Here is a 21020-nt window from a genome sequence, read left to right as displayed (position 1 = left end):
ACACTGCCTTGTAGTCAAAGCTAGATCAAATTGCTATATATCTTTATGAACAAGACACAGCTGCAAAATGCTGTGGGCCTCCCTGCAGGAGATAATTATGATTTCCCTTTTAAAGGTAGCAAGATAAGCAGGAAACCCAAAGTTACTCCCTAGGATTGTTTTAATGAGTAGTGCGATGTGTGTCCTTCTCATTGGCTTCAATGTGCTCAGAAGAGTAAAAGCCGTGCTCTGTTATGGGAGGGGCATAATCAGATTAGATTTATTCATGGTGACCTGTCCCGTTGATGTATGAGCTCCACTTTGCTATGCTGCTATTAAAGGCGTTTATCATCTTACCTCAATTGGAGTGCGCCAATGGATTTTCCTTGTTTCAAAAAATCTGGAGATCACATCATCATCGTACGACATACACAGCAGAAGACATTCCTAACCCTAATCTAAAATTGGATGTCTACAGTATACCTAAAAATCAACCCAAAAGAGGAACAATTAGTTCTCCTTGGCCAACACATAAAAAAGCACAGATACAGAGCTGGATCAAATTTATGAACTTTGACTGCTTCACTCCACCAACCTCACAAAATCAGTAGGTTTCTTTGCTGACGGTGGCATGTCCTTCAACACTCAAATCAACATAATCAGTAAGCATGGTACTAATTCTCACCTAAAGCCCTACTTTTATGTTGCAGGGCTCAGTGTGGCCATCCAAGGACTAGTCACCTCTCACCTGGATGGTGCCAGTGACCTTGACACCACCTTGGCTCTCCTCAAGTGCATGCTGCAGGCAGCAGCCCATAACATCAGAGAACCACTAAAGTATGATTGCATCACCTTGATCCTAGGGAACTACACTGGCTGCCAATAAACACCTGCATGGCCCTCAAGGCAGCTGGTATCTCCTACAAGGCAATAACCACTTATGCCCCCACTATTCTCACAATCTCTGGAAACCAACATAACGCCAGATGCCTGGACATTGCTAGATTGCAAACCAAGAACTGCAAAATGGCAAAGTCCCGGAAACACGTTTTTTCACACTCAACATGCACACGACACACAGAAGCTACAAACAAAGGCTACTGATCTTCTTTTCTCATCCAAGATATGAGGCGACCCAAGACGAAGGAAGAACAGCTGATGCACGGGCAATCGGCACAGGGTGCAAAGAATACCGAAGAATCACGACAGATGCTGAATGATGCAGTGTCAAGTAATATGGGGAGCATTACAGCTCCCGCCAAGGACTGCCAGCCGGCTCACAATGGACAACCAGAGAGCTAGTCACTAGATTTGGATCTTGAATCATTCAGTGACTTGAACATAACTCATTGACCTGAATTGAAGATATTTGCCATGGAAACAGTTAATTGATCTGGAAGAAAATGTCAGTGTAAATAAACAGTGCTGGTAATTCAAGGCTCATAGATTCAATATGATTGTCTGTATGTTTACGGGTTTTAAGTAAATAAAGCATGCTATCCAATAGTTCCGATAATGCACTGGTATGGTCACTAGGTGTTGCCTGCTTTCTGTGTCTGAAGTCAGCAGTTTGCAAGGGAGGTGGTTTGGAGAGATTTTTCACACCCAGCAGGTGGAAGTTGGGGATTTGTCATTCTCACCCTGGACGGGTTAAACATGACGATGCCGGCCCAGCATTAACAAGACCTTTTCCTACGAGGAGAAAGCCAGGCTCTGCTGTGTTTAGATGACTCCCCAGGAAGACTATAGCTCCCCGTGTGAAAACCCTACCGCAGACATATATATTTTGTTCATCATTAGTATACGTTTGTGGGTGTAAATAAACCATCCAACATTTAAAATGGATCATGGGTGTTCATTTTCTAAGTCCAGCAGATCCTAAAATGTGGTATTAAAACTTGCAATACACTCTTGCCACTACTCTTTCTGATTCACTGGATTTTAAATAATTTGGCAGGCAGATTTGGGCGATGCACAGGACTTAAAATTATTCCACCTTTTCCAGTCAACCTTACTAATCCCCCTGGTTTCCTGCCCACGTGACACCTTTGTGTCGTTTGGACACCCAATGGATTTCTCCGGAATCTGCCTGGCTTTTTCACCTGGTAAAAGCATGCAGATTCACAGTAAGCCCTTGTAAATTCTCCCACCCGAGTGTTCATTTCGTGAGGCATTTGCGCTCTTCTAACACGCTCTGGAAAGGTTTGGTGTAAAGGGGATTTTGCTTGTGCTTTACGCTTCACTTACCCCGATGTGAATGTAACGAGTAGAATTGCTGGTAGAGAAACTTTCCCATGGAAATGGAAGTGGTCCCCACCGTGCAATTTACTCCATAAAGGTTTAATTTAGAGGGGCACAATCATCTCTATATTTTCTAAGAGTCAATTCTGATCTAATATAATCAAATGTCATGAAACTGCCCCTATGAAGGTTTTCCATTTCCTGATGTTATGGTAAGTGAATCAGAGCGTGAGGTTTAGGATTTTTTAGGAGATCTACTTAGTAGGTGCCAATTGAAATATATGCACTCTACACAGGTGGAATAAAATGGATCATGTAACAAATGAGGTTCTTTTAAGAGAAGTTGAGAATAGTTTGATATCCTACAGGGAGATAGTGCCGTCTTGAGATGTGTTTGAAAATGTACATATCTAGGGATGTGGTAAATGCTGACGTTTCTGCTCCTAACTCTTGATTCCTAACCAAACTCGCTTTGCCCCTTTTGTGTTGCAGTGAGGCCAGGATTTTGCCCCGTCGACTTGATGCTGGAACAGCAATGTGCACGTGTCTTAAGAAATAACTGCACCAACGATGGCGACTGCGGTGTTGGCGAGAAGTGCTGCTTGTTCGGCTGCGGGATGCAGTGCGTGATGGCCCTAGATGGTAAAAAAGAAAGCAGTTTTTCTGAGAACCTTGATACGGTGGCAGGAACTGGGCTTACATGAGGGCTACCCCGCCCCCATGCTGATGCTGCTGCTGCTATCTGGGAGAGACCAATATTCAGTTAAAGTGAATGTGGCCACTCAGTCCTCTGACGTCATAATCTTTTCTAGAGCATGACATCATGAGAGGTGAAAGGCCTCAGTGCAAAAATGGTGGTAGGGCTATTGGTAGCGATAAAGAGAAATTACAGTTTGAAGTAAAATATTGCCATACACAGAAGGGCAAAATACCTCTTGTCTGACATCTCCACTCTGACAGTTTACCATAAGTGGTAACGTGACTGCTAGTGCTAGATTCATTAACGACAGCAATATCCATTACAGAAAATTATGACATCTTGAAGCAGTGGTAAATTACCACTGGAAATGAGAACAACCCGCAGCTAAGGAGTAATATCTGTAAGCATCCGTCGACAAGTGTGTATTGCTTCTTCGCTCTCAACACTCAAGTAATCATAGAGAGGCGTTTGTTTCTGCAAGTACCGACACCACATGCCTGATATAACCTATGCGATTGTGGCGCAAATCTTTACCATCACATTAACACCCGGTGGAGCATTAATGACTGTGGAGAAATCATTTACCACTCATAGGGCCTCATTACAACTCAGGCGTTAAGGGTTAACGCCACCGTTAACCCTTAACGCCTGATTCTGATTTTAACGCCTGCTTTTAGCAGGCGTTAAAATCCATGGGCCTCATTACAACTCAGGCGGTAAGGGGTTTACGGCGCCGTAAACAGCGCCGACCCTTACCGCCTGAGTACGAGGTCCCTTAGCGCCATGGCGGATTTAACACCTGCTTTTAGCAGGTGTTAAAATCCATGGCGCTGAGGGACCATGGAGTTAATTACGCCACCGTAATTTACGGTGGCGTAATTAACGCCATCCCCACTCCCATTATGCCCTATGGGGCAAAAATGGGAATGGGGAAGGGTAAATGGGGATTGGGGGCTTACCGCCCCGCCAAACTCGGAATGGGGCGGTAAGTCCGCCAACCACCATGGCGTAAACATAGTTTACGCCATGGTGGTAAAGTCACGGCCCAGGCGGTAACTTACCGCCTGGGTCGTAATGAGGCCCCATGGCGCTAACCTGCCATGTTGCTAATTACGCCGCCGTAATTTACGGCGCCGTAATTAGCGCCTTCCCCACTCCCATTATGCCCTATGGGGCAAAAATGGGAATGGGGAAGGGAAAATGGGAAATGGGGATTTACCGCCCCACTCACCTTGGAATGGGGCGGTAAATCCACCATCCACCATGGTGTAAACGGAGTTTACACCATGGTGGTAAAGTTGGTGCACTTAGCACCAAGGTTGTAATGAGGCCCATAGTATTTTTGGGGAATGAAGCCCTAGGAGCCTTAGCTGAAGACTGGAATGATTACTTGAAGATGTATTTGTATGGGCTCCAGCACTAATGGAAGCAGAAAGACTAATTCTGAAGCTGGCGTAGATATTGGAGAACTTGTGAAGAGTAACGTGAGAGTACACGGATAGTGAAAAAGGATGGATGAAGGAGGGTCAAAGTCATAGCACATATTTTGGAGGCTGATAAGAAAAATATAAAGTGAGGAGACAGAACAAAGGTTCAGAGAAAGAACAGAGGAAAAACAGAAGTAGAGGAGAAGGGTGGTGGGAAAAGAGAAACAAGGGAAGAGATAAGAAAGGCAGAGAAAAGGCAAAGCAAAAACAGGAGAGTTCTTAGATGCAGAATCAAGAGAGAAAGATCATAGAGTTATGTTACAAGCTTGTGTGAATCATGAATACCTGTTTATTAGTTACGGTGTCATGGGCCCACAGGAGGGCATGTCATCAATGAGGAAGGGGGTCCAACACTGGAATTCGGGGTGTAGAATGTTTGGAGTTGAAAAGCCGGAATGTTCAGGTAGAAGGGGAGAGAGCTGGAAGGAGAAAAGTGAGTCAGGAGATGGTGGAGACTGAGGGCCCATTACCCCTGCACTAAAGATGAACTACTTATGTGAATGAAGACACTGTGGGCCCCCTTTATCAGGTTAGAGGGAAGAGCAGCAGAGAGAACAGAGGAGAGGAATATGTAGAACAGAGAGGCAGAGATACATCAAGGGGCGAGCTGAAAGAGAAGAGAGCAATTGAGAAGCAGGAAAGTCAGAAAAAAGATAAACAAAGAGAAGATGACAATAAAAGTGGCATAATAGAGAGAAAGAGGGAGTTGGTATAGAGAGAACAAGTAATAAAAAGAGCCGTCACACAGAAAAGGCAAAGCGAGAATAGAAGCAAAGAGATCTGAGAGGCCGGCGCAAGATAGGAAAAGTGGAGAGAGAAAGAAAGATAAGAGATAAGAAAGAGTTAGAGTGGATTCTGACTGAGATCAAAGGAGCATGATAGACATACAGAGTGAAGAGAGAAATAAACAAAGGGGAGCATTATATAGAAGATGGCAGAGAGGCAGCAGGAAGGAAGAAAGAGAGGAGGGAAGAGAAGCCGAGAAATGCTAAGACATATGCTATTTCTCACTAAACAGGACTTAATCAGCTTCCACCTAATGTTGGGCGATATTCCATTAATAATGCCAGACATCTGAGGTATGATAGCCAGATATCCAGGCCAAGTGCATCAAAAGCAGTGATGCATTATCGCATCTGCTCCCTCGAACTTTGAGGGCAGGGGCACAAGAGGAAGTTGCATATCGGGGGCATGAATTTGAAGCCCCAGTTGAATCTTCATTACTCCCAGTCGAACACTTCATCATCATTATTATTATTATTCGTAGGGTACTTATTGCGCAAGTCCATCGCTTCGGGAAGCATCCGAGCACTTTCCAAGCCATAGAGGGACGTTCACAGTGAGGGACGCAGATCACAAGGGATCAATAGGTGAGCAGGGAGCTAATAACAAGGGAGGGGTTGAGTGGGCAATGTGGCATCAAGGAATCTACATGTAACCAGGGGCGGGAACAGGGAGGAGGAGATTGTCCAGTCTGAGGTTAGGTGGGGAGTGAAGGGGGTGTGGGCATAGGTGCTAAGGAGGAGCCATTCTACGAAGAGGACGGTCCTGAGCTTCCTCTGGGGGAGGTGGGTCCGGAGTCTGAGGACATAGACAAAGAAGGCCTGTCTCCCTGTTCTTTCCTTCCTGTGCCAGCGGAGTGCAAGTCTTCACATCTACACATGTCCTGACTTCTGGTGAATCGGAGGCCCCCGGAGATGCTCACCTTCCGGCCCCCTCGCCATTGCTATGGCCAGTGAGCCAGGCCTACAGCCAAGGTCCAACACTCACTGCAATTAAATTATCAGTTCCCACCACCCATGGCCGATGTCCCTGTTGAATTCTGTTGCACCCTGGGCGACCACTATCTCATAATATTACAAAATGATCAACTTGGTGTTTCAGCCTACATTTTGAAAAGCATTTTTAGGAGTCTCCCTTTGTTCTTGCATACATTTTGCGTTGAAATTGCCAATAAATCACTACGTTTTCACTGTGAATGTGCTCACATTCATTAACAAACCAAGATGGTGGGTTTCATTTACCAGTGAATGGGAAACTCCTCGACAATTTAAAGTCTTGCAATCCCCAGTGCAACTCTCCATGTGTCCACTCCTCCTTTTGTCAGCCCCTCTCTGACCTTTCCATTGCCCGCTGGTAAAATGAGAATTGTCTGCAGTCCACACCTAACTCTGTCACTTCGCATTTCACCCTCTTCCCCCTCCAACCTCTTCACTAATATAAATCCACTTCATTCATTTTGAGCACTTTTCTTTTTCTGCTTCCCTCGGGATCGCCGCTTGCATCGACAAAATAAAATGGCAGCTTTTAATTTCAGAATGGCTTCAGTAATGCAATGCACCATGGGAGAAACATCACTGCATTCTGCTCCTGGTGGCACCTACTTCTCCATGAACTGCAATGGGGAGAAATACTACACAGGCAACCATGTATCTGTAGTAAAAACATCATTACCAAAAACCTGAATTACATTAAGTTAATGAGAACCCAACCAATTCTACCCCTGAACAACCACCTTGTAAAACCGTAAGAGGCATTTTTTGTTATCATAGAATGAGTTTTAGAACAGACATTATTGTATATCATAACCCAGTGGAAACTTTGATGTCCATGTTATAAGCTGTTTCATGAAAGTTGAGAGATCACCGCCAATATACATCTCACTAGCTGTCCCATTTCCAGGGGGAACCCAACAGGCCACTGGCTCCCTCCCATAAAACACTGGGTTCCTATCTCCCCTTACACCACTGTTTCTATCTCCCCAAGCACTCCTTGCTCTGGTTTCCATCAACAGCCATGTTATGCTCTCCCCCAATACTCCTAGCTTTGGCCTACCCCAATGGCCCTGTTTCTATCTGCCTCAGCACTCTTAGATCTTGTCTCCTTCTACTGCCACTTTCCTATCTCACTCATCACCCCTAGTTCTGATCTCCGTCAAGAGGCCTGTTCCTATGTTCCCCATGGGACGAATCAAGCAAACTCATCACTGTTTTGCAGACGGAAACTTCCCTCTCATGTGGCCCGGGAAAGGCAGAAGCTACTTGACTCTGACCCTGGGGGTGGCTATCTGTGGGAGGACCAGGCGGGGGAGGACAACCCTTGGGAAGCAAAGTAAGACCCTGGGATCAGAACAAGTCTTTAGCTATATTTCTGGGTAGCACCTATTCACATTGTCCCCATTCTTGTGTGGCCTACTGTAATGTGGATAGAGAACCTCCACTAATGGTTGATCATCAATCTTATGCCTGTTCTCCTCGCTTTTATAACATTGACACAACCAGCACTGAGCCTTATGTGTCCCCCTCCCTTCCAACACGGAGACAAGGAAGAGGGACGGGGTGATAAAGATCACCATGAGCGGCAAACCAACGCTGTATTCTAGTCGTTGGAAGTTGTTAATAGGTGCCGGGACATTCAAAAGCAGAACACCTGAGCAGAAAGGTAGATTTGAGACTCCCAATGCTGGTTAGAACACGGGAGGAAGTGAAGCAGTTCAAGACAAGGAGACGAGAGAAGACGGCAGACGGGTGAAGACGGCATCCAGAGAGGTCGGGCCAAGAAGTGCTGACCATGCTGCTAGGAGGAGCAGCAGGAACCGCAGAGCAAAGCAAAAGGCAATGCGGACAAAAAGGCAGACGAGACGCACTCCCAGTCAGCAGATGGACCGCAGAGGAACCAGAGAAACCTGAGGGACGCCATAGCTGCCAAAATCCACCAGTAACCCCAGGGCAACCAAATGGGACACCATGGCACTTCCGTCTGAACGCTGCGTATCATTAACAACAAACAGGAGCCCTTACAAGGAAATTGGGACAATAAGATTATCTCGAGAAGGGTCGGTGGCCCGAAATATAAGAAGTATAATACCTGGATACAACAACTAGAAACTGCCAATGAAGAACGTGAACCTGCATGCAAATATTAAGAAGACTTAAAATGCCCTGGCAGGAGAGTAAACCTGGCGCCCAGCAAGTCTGGAACCTGCACCCAAGTCAAGTAGCAGAACGAACAGGGGCGTGGCTAGCAGCGCGATGAGGAGGACGTAGCTCTCCGTCGCTCCCGCGATCGCCGCATGAATCCTGATAAATCGCCTGATATCGCTAATTATAAAACTTGAAAACTACCTCCATGCTTAGTGGGAACCGTGGTGCTCACTCGGTCCAGGCGGTGAAAATATTCGGAAGCAGGGAACGAAGATACGTCGAGGCGAAGGAGGACGAAGAACCGCCTGGTGCTCTCCTAAAATGGCCGCCTGAGTGAAGAGACTTAACGAACGGCACGCCCTGGGTGACGAGGTGCTACGACGGTCTCGGCCGAGGAAAATACCGCGGAAGGAGCTGGGCGCTCCTACGCGAACCTTAACCCTCCTGCCCTCCCCCCGGGACGCAAACTGGTTTCCCCACCCGTCATATCTGTGAAGAAGAGCCAGGCCTCGTCGAGAGCGGCTCCCGGGTCTTCCCCCATTAATCCGCTCCAGTGCGCAGTGGATCTGGCGAATTGGCCACTGGAGGAACGGGGTGGCCTTGACGAGCGGGAAGGTCTGGAGTACAGATCCTGAAAGAACTCGCTGTACCGAGGCACCAACTCATATACTACTTGCACGCTTTGCCTTGCATTGCAGAACCAATGCTCGCAGAGGGGGCCCGCCGAGAAGGAGAAGAACCGGCAACACCGACCTAGACGTCAGACCACAGCCCTGGGACACGGAGCACACGGAGTGGGGGTGGAACACCACCGAAGGCCCTTGGTAATAACACTGTTATCGGGCTACTGCCCCAGGATCGGGGTGCGACCATGGGGAAAGAAAAGACGAGGAAACCCAACATGCAGAACAGAATTGAACAATATACCATGCCCTCATCACAACAGACGGATTCCCAACCGCTACATCCCGGCAGGATGGAGACTGATCATGCGCTCTCGCTTAAAGACGTCATGGCGGCCATTGCAGATTCCCGCTCATCTATGGAGCAGAAGATAGACCGCATAAGCCTCGACGTCTCCCTCCTTAGACACAACCTCCAAAAGCTGTCCGCGCGCACTGGAGAGGCAGAACAACGGATTGCGACGATGGAAGACGGCCTTCACAATGTGCAGCAACAGATCCATGGAATCTCGGCCACACTCAAGACGCTGGGGGCCAGGGTGGAGGAGAGCGAGGGAAGGTCCAGACGCAATTACGTTCACATCCTTAGTATCCCCTAAAAAGAGGAAGGGCCCTGCATGGAACTCTTTTTGGAACAATTGTTAACAGACCTGTTCGACTTGCAATCCTTTTCAAGTTCTTTTCCATCGATAGAGCGCACCGAATGCCCGTAGGTAGACCACTGCCCGGCGCTCCCCCACCGTGACCGCAAGGTTCTTAAACTATCGAGACCGGGATGCGCATTTACAACTCGCAAGATCCAAGGGTACAATTACATTCAACGGATCTAGACTGGCCTTCTTCCCCGACTATACCAGGGAAGTACAGAAAGCGAGACAGTCCTTTGGGAAGCTTAAGAAGCAACTGCAGACATTGGGAGTCAAGTACGGCCTCCTGTTTCCCGCACAATTAAAAATGTATCACAAAGGCACGACGGTCCACTTCGATGATCCTGGAGAGGCATGGCGTTGGGCGGAGCAGCACATTGAAGGAGACTGGTCCGCACCCCGAGGTAACAATAACAGAAACAGGAACCCCAGACCATCACCGGAGCAACAACCCAGGCCGGACCGGCCACCACTACCAGACCCGCTAGAAGATGGGGGTGATGGGCCACCGTCCTGAACCCGCCGAGGGCCTTGCCCACGGGGTACCCACTCTGTGGTCACTGACAAAACGAAGCCATGGGACTACTGAAGGCGATTTCACACTTGTAATGCGGTGAGCGGGGGATCGTTGCCCTCCCACTTGGGTGTTTAAGAGGGGGTACAACACCATCACAGCCCCCCCCCCTTGACTTTCTAGTTGAACTTTAATAAGGGCAGTTAAAGCTGACAATCTACTCTTTTTGATTGTCAGCAATGTTGGGTCGACAGGTACTTGAGGTTGGGGTGGAGTATAGGGAGGGGGAGGGAGGAGTTAGTTGGGGAACATTTTTTGTTATTTCAGGACCGACCCTCCCTGGTAGTTCTCCAGGGATGGTGGAGTTCCTGGCCAGTTGGGACCACACCACACAGGAACAGTGCTTCAGACCTCAATCTTTAGCTCTCACACTGGGGCTGAACCCTCGGGGGCAGCCTGCTTATCCCTCTTATACCTCTACTAGATGCCACTTGACCAATCTCACCTATCCATGTCCACGCGCCCCAGCTCTCTCAAGATTCTCACCTGGAACGTGAATGGGATGGGCTCCACGATCAAAAGACGTCTGGTCAAGCAGCTACTTTCCAGATACTCCCTTGACGTGGCTTTGCTCACAGAAACACACCTTGCGGGGGCACACTGTAAATTTTTTCTGCGCACCAATTACAAGGCCGCCTTCCATGCGGGATATACCATGGGATCCAGGGGCACCCTCATTCTTATACATAAACGGGTCCTGTTTGTCTTGCATGCACTAGAGCAGGACCCTCGTGGACGCTACGTGATGGCGCTTGGGACACTCTGGGAAGAAACACTGGGACTTGTTTCCATTTATTCCCCACCTGGGCTGGGGCAGGAACTCCTTGATGACCGGACCTCCTTGATGGGTAGGCACCAATCGGACAAGTGGTTCCTGGGAGGCGATTTCAATGACGTCATGTGCAACACCTTAGATCGCTCGCACCTTAGACAACGCAACCCAAACCTCTCCACAAAGCTGTTTAACTTTGTGTCTGCCCTGGGTCTTGGTGATGTATGGCGGGAACTGCACCCGGGAACCAGAGGCTATTTGTTCCACTCCGGGGCCCATGGATCCCTTTCCAGGCTTCATTACCTATTTGTTCCACACACAGACCTCTTTAATATGCTCTCAGCAAACTTGCTCCCCCAGGGAGTTTCGGACCACTCGCCTCTCCTGGTGGAAAAGCGACTGCAGGGAACGCCCCCCCCCCAGAACGTGGCTATTGAACACTTACTATTTAGGCAGCTCGGATTTGGTGGACCGCCTTACGGAGGTCTCAACTGAGTACTTCGAGATTAATGGTTCTGATGAAACCGACCCAATGGTGCTGTGGGAGGCCTACAAGGCCGTGCTGCGGGGAGAGATAATCTCTTGGACAGCGAACAAAAGAAAGGAGAGGCTCCGGAAGATAGCTGAGGCAGAGAAGGAGGTAACCCACAGAGAGAACAAGCATACCCTAGACCCTACCCCACAGACTCACATGTCCCTTCAACGCGCCAGTGAATGCCTCCGAAACCTTACGCTAGACAATGCCAAAGAGGCCCACTGGGAATCCAAAGGCCGGATATACGAGCTTGGGGATAAAGCCGGTAAGCTGCTGGCTTGGCTCGAGAGGAGGGATGAGGGTCGGCGCTCGGTCCATGAGATCATCACCCGCAGGGCGAGATCTGTCGCTCAGACGCCGAAATAGCAGAAGCCTTCGCCCAATTTTATGCAGAATTATACCACGCCTCGGAGCTACCGCTGGACCGGACCCTCCTTGATGGGGTGGTGCCCCCTACCCTATCGGCGCAGCAACGCGAGATGCTGCACTCTGATCTTTCTGAGGCCGAGCTGGTAGAAGCCCTGGGGCAGCTGCAACCGGGGAAGACCCCGGGTCCAAACGGATTCCCCATGGAAATATGGCAGAAACTGGGAGGTAATAATGTAGCACCTCCCCTGCATCATATGCTGCTGACCGCGCTAGAGCGGGGCTCCCTCCCGGACGACCTATGTAAAGCCACCATAGTGGTCATCCCCAAGCCGGACAAACCCCAAGAGCAATGTGCATCTTATAGGCCGATCTCGCTAATCAACGGCGAATTGAAGGTCCTGGCCAAGGCAGACACACATACATCCAGACCAGTGTGACTTTATGCCTCATAAATCAACCAGGATGAATCTGCGCCGACTCCACCTGGCGCTAGAACGGGCCCCCATCCTTGATACCCCATTAGCACTGCTGGCAATAGATTTTGAGAAGGCATTTGATTCTGTCCGTTGGGATTGCCTTTGGGAAATCATGGCCCGTATGGGATTTGGAGACAGCTTCCTAGGTTGGGTAAAATTGCTTTATACAAACATCCGGGCAGAAGTTAAAGTGAATGGATGGACCTCCAGAGCCTTTCCCTTAGGTAGAGGCACGCGGCAGGGCTGTCCCTTTTCCCCTCTCCTCTTCGCCCTCGCCATTGAACCACTGGCACTGTGGCTTCGTCAAAGCGGGGCATGGAAGGGATTCATGTGGCCCGAAGGGCATGAAGACCGCATATCTCTTTATGCAGACGATCTATTATACCTGGCTGTCCAAGTTCGGAGCTGCCCCATAGTAACTCAAATGCTAGTCACTTACGGGGAATTCAGTGGGTTGAAAATTAATTGGAAGAAATCCGTAATGTTCCCGGTGAAGGGTGGGGAGCAGGCCAAGTTACCGAATTGTCCATACCGGCTTGAACGACACGGCTTTAAATATTTGGGGATCTGGGTAACACCTGACCTCACTAGATATGCAAGACACAACCTCCAGCCGATCATGGATAGGTTGGTCAACGGCGTCCACCACTGGAAGCTCCTCCCTCTGACCCTCATGGGGAGAGCCGCACTCTTTAAAATGATGTCATTACCAAGATTCCTCTATGTTTTGCAGAATGCCCCGCTTGCGATCCCTGCCCCTGAATTTAATCGTATCGGAACCCTTCTTAGGGAACTCGTCGGGGGGTGCCTGTTCACGCATTGCATTAATTACCTTGCAGAGGTCAGTCTGGGAGGGTGGGATAGGCGTACCCCGTCTCCAGACTTCCTATTGGGCTTCTCAACTCTCGGTGGTCAATGAACTGCTCCACGGGGATCGGGCGCTACCTCAGATTAGGGCAGAAGTGGGACCCATGCAGGGTGGTACGGACCTGCTGCAGGAGCTGTACCAATCCCCGGGTAGGCCCCCCCGCTCACAATTAAGGCTCACATCACTACGATTTGGAGGCAAACACATGTGTTTGTTGGGTGGGAAGACAAAATAACAGCAGCACAACCCCTTTGGCACAACAACAATCTGAAGGAAATCGAGAAACTTGAACCGTGGCCGCGCTGGGTAAGAGCGGGAATACTTAGAATTAAAGATGTCCTAAAAGTAGGGAATCTAACCTCATTTGAAGACATCCAGGGTATATTCCAACTGCCCAACACCGAGCGATACCACTTCACGCAATTGATCCATGCCCTCCGAACTCATATACCCCCAGGTGATTCAATCCCTGACTACACTCCGATCAAACGCAATATGCTACCCGAGTATATCCCCAGCAAATGTACATCCACTCTCTATAACACTATCACCTCCTTCGCAATTCCCAAGCTATTGGGATTAAAGGCCAAATTGGAAAGGGAGATGGGGGAAATAGACCCTGAGGACTGGATCCAGGTCCTAATGCACCCACGAGAGGTAGCCATCTCCTCCAGACTTAAACTGGTGCAACTTAAAATCCTGCATAGAGTGTACTACCCTCGAACTCTTTTATATGGCTGGAAGAGAGTAGTGAGTCCGAACTGTCTCCGTTGTGGAGAGGAGGAAGGCACCTTCTATCATATCCTCTGGACATGCCCTCGGATCCGTGACTATTGGACTGCATGCTGTACGGAATTGTCCAGAGCCCTCACTTGTCCTATCGAACCAGATCCGAAGGTCTTAACATTGGGTGTACCGGACATGTCCGAATCTAATAAATGGGAAAAACTGCTATTGAACACTGCGATGGCCCTAGTGAAACGCAACATTGCGAAAAAATGGGGAGCGCCTGACCCTCCGACACAGGAACAATGGATGCTCGACATGGACGAGTCTATGGCGCAAGAGGTTGCCCGAATAAAGCATCCAAGATATGGGGGAAATGGGAAGAAACTGGGCCTTGACATCCTGATGCTGTGGTGGCCTCCACATGAACAGAAGTTGGGTGGGACGGGGAGCCTGCATGTGTTGTTTTGTTGTTCTTTGCCCCCGATTCGGTGGCTGTTTTGGTTATGTCAAAATACAATAAAAATGTTTTATCCAAAAAAAAGTAGCAGAACGACCTGTCGGGAGGGCAAATCAGGGACCCACACCCAAATCGAAAAGTACAAACCCTGGCAGGAGACTAAAACAAGGATTGGAGAACTGGGGCAGGACCCCTCCGTCCCCAAAAAATTGTGAAAAGCTGAGAGAACAGGAGAAGAGACCCCCCCCCCCCCCACTTTGTTTTGTGTATCACAAGGCAAGAGTCATACCCCTTTTCTGTAAAAAGATATGAGAGGTCCAAAGAAAGAACTGTGAAATAGTTGTGTGAATGGAGGAGAATCAAGGGAAGAACCATTCTCCTTGGGGTTTGTGAAGTATATATAGTGGCATTGCAAATAAGCCAAAAGACTCTAGGGGAAGGGAAGGACCCTTCTCTGCTGGAACTTTTCTTCACTTTCAGGACGTTATATTTGGAGTTTTGGGAGGAATCTGTTGGTGTACAGCTCAGAGACATTCCCGTGACGCTATATTGAGTTTAGTGTGTGAGCGTCCGCTTAGGATTTTGGACACAGGATGGAGAACTCATTTGATTTAAACGTCCTGGCACAGACATTCAGGAGTTTTGTTGAGGCAGGGTAACCCCTCATAGAGATAGGGATAGGTAGGGTTTCTCCAACCCCTCTTTTTTCTTTTGATAATAAATGTCTTTGATAATCACAGAAAATTCCACTGTGTCCGGGTCTTACTCTTGATCCCTCATCACATCCAACCTGCCTGGTATTGGTGTACTCCAACAGCCCTACTTCTACCCCCACAAACACATTGTTCCTGTCTCTCACTGCACCCCCATTTTTATGTAGCCCAACATGTGTATTTCCTGTCTCCCGCTACAGAGCTGTTCCTATCTCCCTCAACAATCTGTGTCCTGCTCTGCATCAACGGACCTAGTTCCGGTCTCTCTTTAGAGCCCATGTTCTACCTCCCCAACACTTCTAGCTCCTGTCTCCCTCTACAGCCCATGTGCTACCTCCCCAACACTTTTAGCTGCTGCCTCCCTCTACAGCCCATTCCTTACCTCTGCAGCGACAGAGGGGTGTCGTAGCGACCCCCAAGCATAGACTCCATACCCTGGGGCTGACTACTGTCTCCCTCGGCATGTAAAGTCTCCATTGGCTTTACTAGTCAAATCTTAGGCACTAAACCAGTACAACCCATCTTAAAATGGAAGTATTGGAAGGGGTTAATAGTTTTTCCCCTATGTTCATATTCGAGAGGGTACTTTAAAGTCCCCCTCTACACAGTTTCTGGCTGGTGACAGTGGTTACTACCTTTTATATTCGACCGCGAATATTTTCCTATGGGATTTTCTCGAGTCTTACTCCATTTTCCTAACCCAGGTCGGGGATCCTTTGTTAGCTCTTTTGGCGGGCTTCTGCCAAGAAGCCCTCCTTTCGGCGCCTCTGAGTCTGGGGTGGGTCTGTTTGGGAGGAGGAGTAGAACCCCTGGACAGAGTTGCCACAGCAACTCAGGTCACACTGTAACCTGATAGGCTGGAGGGTCTCCCGCCAAGAAGACCACTCCACTGTGTGAGTGACAGCTGGGCTGTATGAATGGGTCTCTTTCTGCATAAAAGCAGGGTCCTGAGGACTGGAAGAGCAAGACGTCGCCATTGGAACTACGGAACCGAAGGGAAGATAAGCCAAAGACATCTTCAGCATCTACACCACCGGTGAAGCCCTGCCGGATCATCTCACCACTTTTCTTCCATACGACGAGAGGAGACCTTCAGTGAAGGAGCCTCCTCCCTTGAGCTGGTGGGGTCAACCAGTTCACCTATTGCATCCTCAGAACTGCCTTGGTCGAGTCGACAGTGCCCCGCACTTGGAGACCGGATAGTCAGGCAGCTATCGTCCCAGACCGCGATTAAAAGGAGCGTACCTTTTAAACTTTGTTTGGCAGCACCGCGGCTGGTTTCATCCCTGGGTAGTGAAGCGACTCGAACCTTCCTCCACGACGAGAGCCTCTCTTCCTCTGTTGGACGCCTCGACCTACAGGAACTACCAGGAACAACCGCCACCGCAGGAGCCACGTTTAAGGTACATTGTTCCACCAGGCCACCCTTTCTTCGTGGTAGCCCTAAAGGTTTTTAAATCCTTTAAATCCTTTAACTACTTGTGGGGTCGGCCGCCCTCCCTCTTAACATTGTCTTTTGCCTTGCATCTACCTCTTCAATATTTTTCTACTAAAGACTTGACTGCAGCTACAAGAACATTTTTGCTCCTAAGCTCTTGGTCCTGTACCACTGACTGTGGCTCAGGCCTATTGACTCTGGCTGATTTGTTAGATCTGCTATCACTAGATTGGTTTTCAATGAGAAATGTGTTGATGCACCTAAATCTTCTAAACCCCTCTTCCTTCCTACTGTTTTAACTTGTGGAGTGCCATTTTGCTCAGTTTTCATTCACTTATCTTTTGGCTAAAGTGTTACTGTGCATTACTTGTTCTCAAAACTTCAGGGAAGTGTTGCTAGGGGGTGTCTGAAGATATTTCGGTTTAACTTGTGCTTTCCCTCCCTTTCGTTAAATTGTTAGAGGGCCATTTGTAGTTGGTTTTCACTGTGCCGTTTTGCTCAGTTTTCACTCTACCGCAAACTTGTCTACAATTGAATAGGGAGTTGTATATGCTTTTTCTTAACTAAACTTAATTTACTTTATCCACTGTGATCTGTGTGTTGGAACAGGAAGTGTATAGAATAAATATATTGGGCCTCATTACGAGTCCGGCGGTAACCGCGGCGGTAAAACCGCCTGGTTACCGCCAGACTCGTATTACCATTCCGCCTCCGTGATTCCCGGAATTACCGGGGCATTACAACCCCGGTTTTCCGGGAATCACGGAGGCGGAATGGTGTAAATCCCCATTCCCATTGAGTCCTATGGGACTATGGGACTCAATGGGAATCGGGATCATGGAAACACCGGCAGCATCTCGTAATGCTGCCGGTGTTTCCTCGTCCGCCTGCATGCGGGAGGTGTTAAACCCGCCAGGTCAGACCTGGCGGGAACATCACCTCCCGCCTGCAGGGGTCGGGATCAGGCGGTCCGGAAACAACGGTGGCGGTGGGTTTACCGCCACCGTTATTTCCGGACCGCCAGGGTCGTAATGAGGCCCATTCTCTTTTTGATACAAACCTTTGGTCAGTGTTTCCTTGCTCCATAGTATTGTACTGCCTATTGTGTAAACCCTTAATACTGCTCATCTCCCTCTTGAGATAAGTCTGACTGTTCAGCCACAGCTACCAACTAAATCTTTGTGGTACAAACTGATACCAAAGGGTATTTATTGCTCTCACCTGTAGTCCTAATCTGGTGTAGTGCTCCCTAAGGGAACTGCACTGGATTCTGCCTAACAGCTGATACAGTCCTTTTCTACCTCCCCTAACACTCCTAGTTCCAGTCACCCACTACAGCCCTTTCCACCTCCCCTAACACTCCTAGGTCCTATCTCCTGCTACAGCCCTTTTCTCTCTCCCCTAACACTCCGAGGTCCCACCTCCCGCTACAGCCCTTTCCACCTACCCTAACACTCCTAGGTCCTATCTCCTGCTACAGCCCTTTTCTCTCTCCCCTAACACTCCTGGGTCCCACCTCCCGCTACATCCCTTTTCTCTTTCTGCTAACACTCCTAGGTCCCATCTCCCACTACATCCCTTTTCTCTCTCCCCTAGCGCTCCTAGTTCCAGTCTCCCACTACAGCCCTTTTCTACCACCTCTAACACTCCTAGTTGCAGTCTTCCGTTAAAGCCCTTTTCCCCTCCCCTAGCACTCCTAGTTCCCATCTTCTGTTAACGCTGCTTTCCGATCTCCCTATACGTCCCTACACGTGACTGCACATAGGTGTCACATATATGAACATGGTTTGATGACTTCTAGCCTTTAAACTATTGTATCAATTCTTCCATCAAATCATATTATGGTGAGGTCATCATTGTGTGCCCTAATTTGCATATGCCTACAAAGCATTTGAAAAAAGTAATCAAAACTAACAGATTTAGCAAAGGAAGCAATAACATTCCCTGTGTTGGGTCTCTCTATAACAGTGGCCCCAGGCTCGTGTCCAGGAATGAAGGCCAAGTGCGACCCTGAAAATCTTGCCACCAGATGCAAGGCTGACGACGACTGCGACCCGAAGGAGAAATGCTGCGAGTTATGTGGAAAGCAATGTTTACCTGCTGTGTCAGGTACCAGTATCAACTCAAGGGAAAGAGCTGAATCTGCAGTGTGCTATGAATCGCGTCTGCTGGCTGTGCGTGCGTGTTTGCGTGGTGTGTGAGTGTTTGCGTGCGTGCTTGCGTGCGTGCGTGCGTCCGTGCGTTATCTGTGTGCTTATCACGTTATTACGTGGACATTTGCTCAGTGTAGGCCAGTGGCCGCAAGTGATGAAAGAGACAGGCTTCCGTAAGAAGGGTGTGACAAGTCCAGCACGCCTGGTTTCAAGAGTTCATGGAATTTCAGATGTGATAGTGCTTTCAAATCAGTTGTCAATGTATTCCATGGGCTGGAAGTCTGCTTCCATTTCCACCACTAAAAGCATTCTGGGATCCACAAGGTTCATCGCCTCTGCATTATGTGTGGCCAGTCACTGGCTCTTCATATTGCGAATAATCAGACCTACCTCAAAGCTCTGTCACTGAAAAGCAAGAGAAAAAGGCTAGCACAGGCTAAATGTTCTCATTACATAGACACCAAACATAAACACAATCTAATTATGACATTTGATATTGGTCTCAAGATGTTAGTTTATTATTATTATTATTATTATCATCATTATTATTATTATTATTATTTGGTCTTCTTACATACACTAATGTTTAAGATGAGGGCCTCCCCTTCCAACAGAGACCATATAGGCCGTCTACATTATCACTGTGAGACAACAAGAAAAACAAGATTTTTTTTAAATTAAGATGCATGGTTTCATAACAAACCTTTATCTATTTACCCACGTCTCATTTCATCCCAGATCCCTCCTTTCTTTACAAGGGAACCTTTTTGAAATAAGTTCAAATCCTTCCAGTCATTTAATAGCGATAGAGAATAAACACGTTCCCCCTTCCCATCACTGAATATCTGGTGGGGACCAAGGGAGCCACTCTTCCCAGTGTAATTCCTCTTCTTGTTCTTCCATTAGGGCAGTTCCTCTTCACCTAGAAGTAAGGTCTCCATTATGAATTTTACTATGGGACGTATTATTCTAAAGTCCTCTCCCATGCCAACTGTTTCCCACCAGTCATCCAGCGAATATGAGGATTTAGCCCGTATGATGCAACCCGATGGTTTCTCCGTTTACTTGTTAATGCCGTGCAGCTCAGGATTATATGTTTTAATGTCTCCTTCTAATCAATTTTTTTGCAGAACCTGCGGGTGGAGTTTTCGATGTTGTTTTCGAATATTTTTAGCAAGCTTCTGGTGGGGAGATAGTTTAATCGTATTTCCAGATAGATGTTTTGCATCCTTTTGCTGGGAAATTTTAACAGATAAGCTGGTGGATCATTATACGATCTTTGATCGCTTCAGCTTTCCAAGTTTAGCATGTGGCGTCCCCTTGTGTGGATTGTCTGGACCCAATCCGCCATCCCATGACATTTGCTTGACCTCATCCGGGTTAGCAATTAGAAGACCTCTCATGATTCTTGCGCTGCTCAGAATCCATTCTTCCACTAGATATCCATGTGAAGGATCATGGTCCTTTAATATTTTGTAAGGGTCTGGCGTGTCTTCATGATGCATTTCATGAATAATGCCAAGGTCTTCCATACAACAATTCCATGAATTGAAATTAAAGTCAGTTTGTATCTTATTGATGCTGAAGATACTCTTTTATGGAGGTTCAGAACCAGTCTCCAGAATGCGTCCTCCAATTGCCTTCATAGTGTTCACGCTAGTGCTGATTGTGTTTCTGCACCATGTGTTAGTGTGGGGACCACAATCATCTTGTAAAAGTCCAATGTTGATTTTGAGGTATATTTCCCATATTGTCAATCACTCTCATTTGGGCTGCTAGAACTCTAACCCCAGCCCTTAACACATTTTGCCATGGCTTATCTTCACTGCTCGAGCTTACCACAACACCCAGGTATTCCATTGCTGTTACTTGTGGAAGAGGCACTTTATTAATTGTCAATTTGTATGGGGTCTTCTCTTCCCCTACGATAGTTCAAGATCATGATGGTTGATTTACTCTCATTGATTTGTAGAACATTATTCAGATTTTACCTAAAAATTCCACAAAGTTTTACCTACACGCAAAGGGTAAAGGTAATGGGATTTCCTCCCCAACCTACTTAAAACACTTTTTCTGCCTCCTAAGTGATGTGTTCAGCATCCCTGTCACTTACGCTCTTAAAGCAGGCCAGGGTGTCACAAAGCATGCACGTGCTCCATGTGCGCCAGTGTCCATAATTGTTCTTTATTCTATTTAATGTCTACATTCAATCGCATGGCTTCCGGTGCTATACATATGCCGACGATACCCAGATTGTGGTACGTCTTGATCTTGCT

The 21020-nt window shown here is 48.0% G+C and overlaps 1 protein-coding gene across 1 annotated transcript in view; it reads left to right on the top strand.

Annotated features, from left to right (window-relative positions):
- The window catches only part of LOC138452543 (platelet endothelial aggregation receptor 1-like), a 402175-nt gene that overhangs the window by 285281 nt on the left and 95874 nt on the right, over positions 1-21020 (top strand). Inside the window, exons 9-10 of the mRNA XM_069604987.1 lie at positions 2713-2862; positions 18560-18700. Coding sequence (XP_069461088.1) covers positions 2713-2862; positions 18560-18700 — 291 coding nt within the window. The remainder of the gene's footprint in view (positions 1-2712; positions 2863-18559; positions 18701-21020) is intronic.

Source organism: Ambystoma mexicanum, chromosome 4p (genome assembly GCF_040938575.1).
Source record: "Ambystoma mexicanum isolate Mex_15411 chromosome 4p, UKY_AmexF1_1, whole genome shotgun sequence".
Taxonomy (NCBI): domain Eukaryota; kingdom Metazoa; phylum Chordata; class Amphibia; order Caudata; family Ambystomatidae; genus Ambystoma; species Ambystoma mexicanum.
Note: the sequence above shows the minus strand (reverse complement) of the source record. Positions and strands in the feature narration are given on the sequence as shown.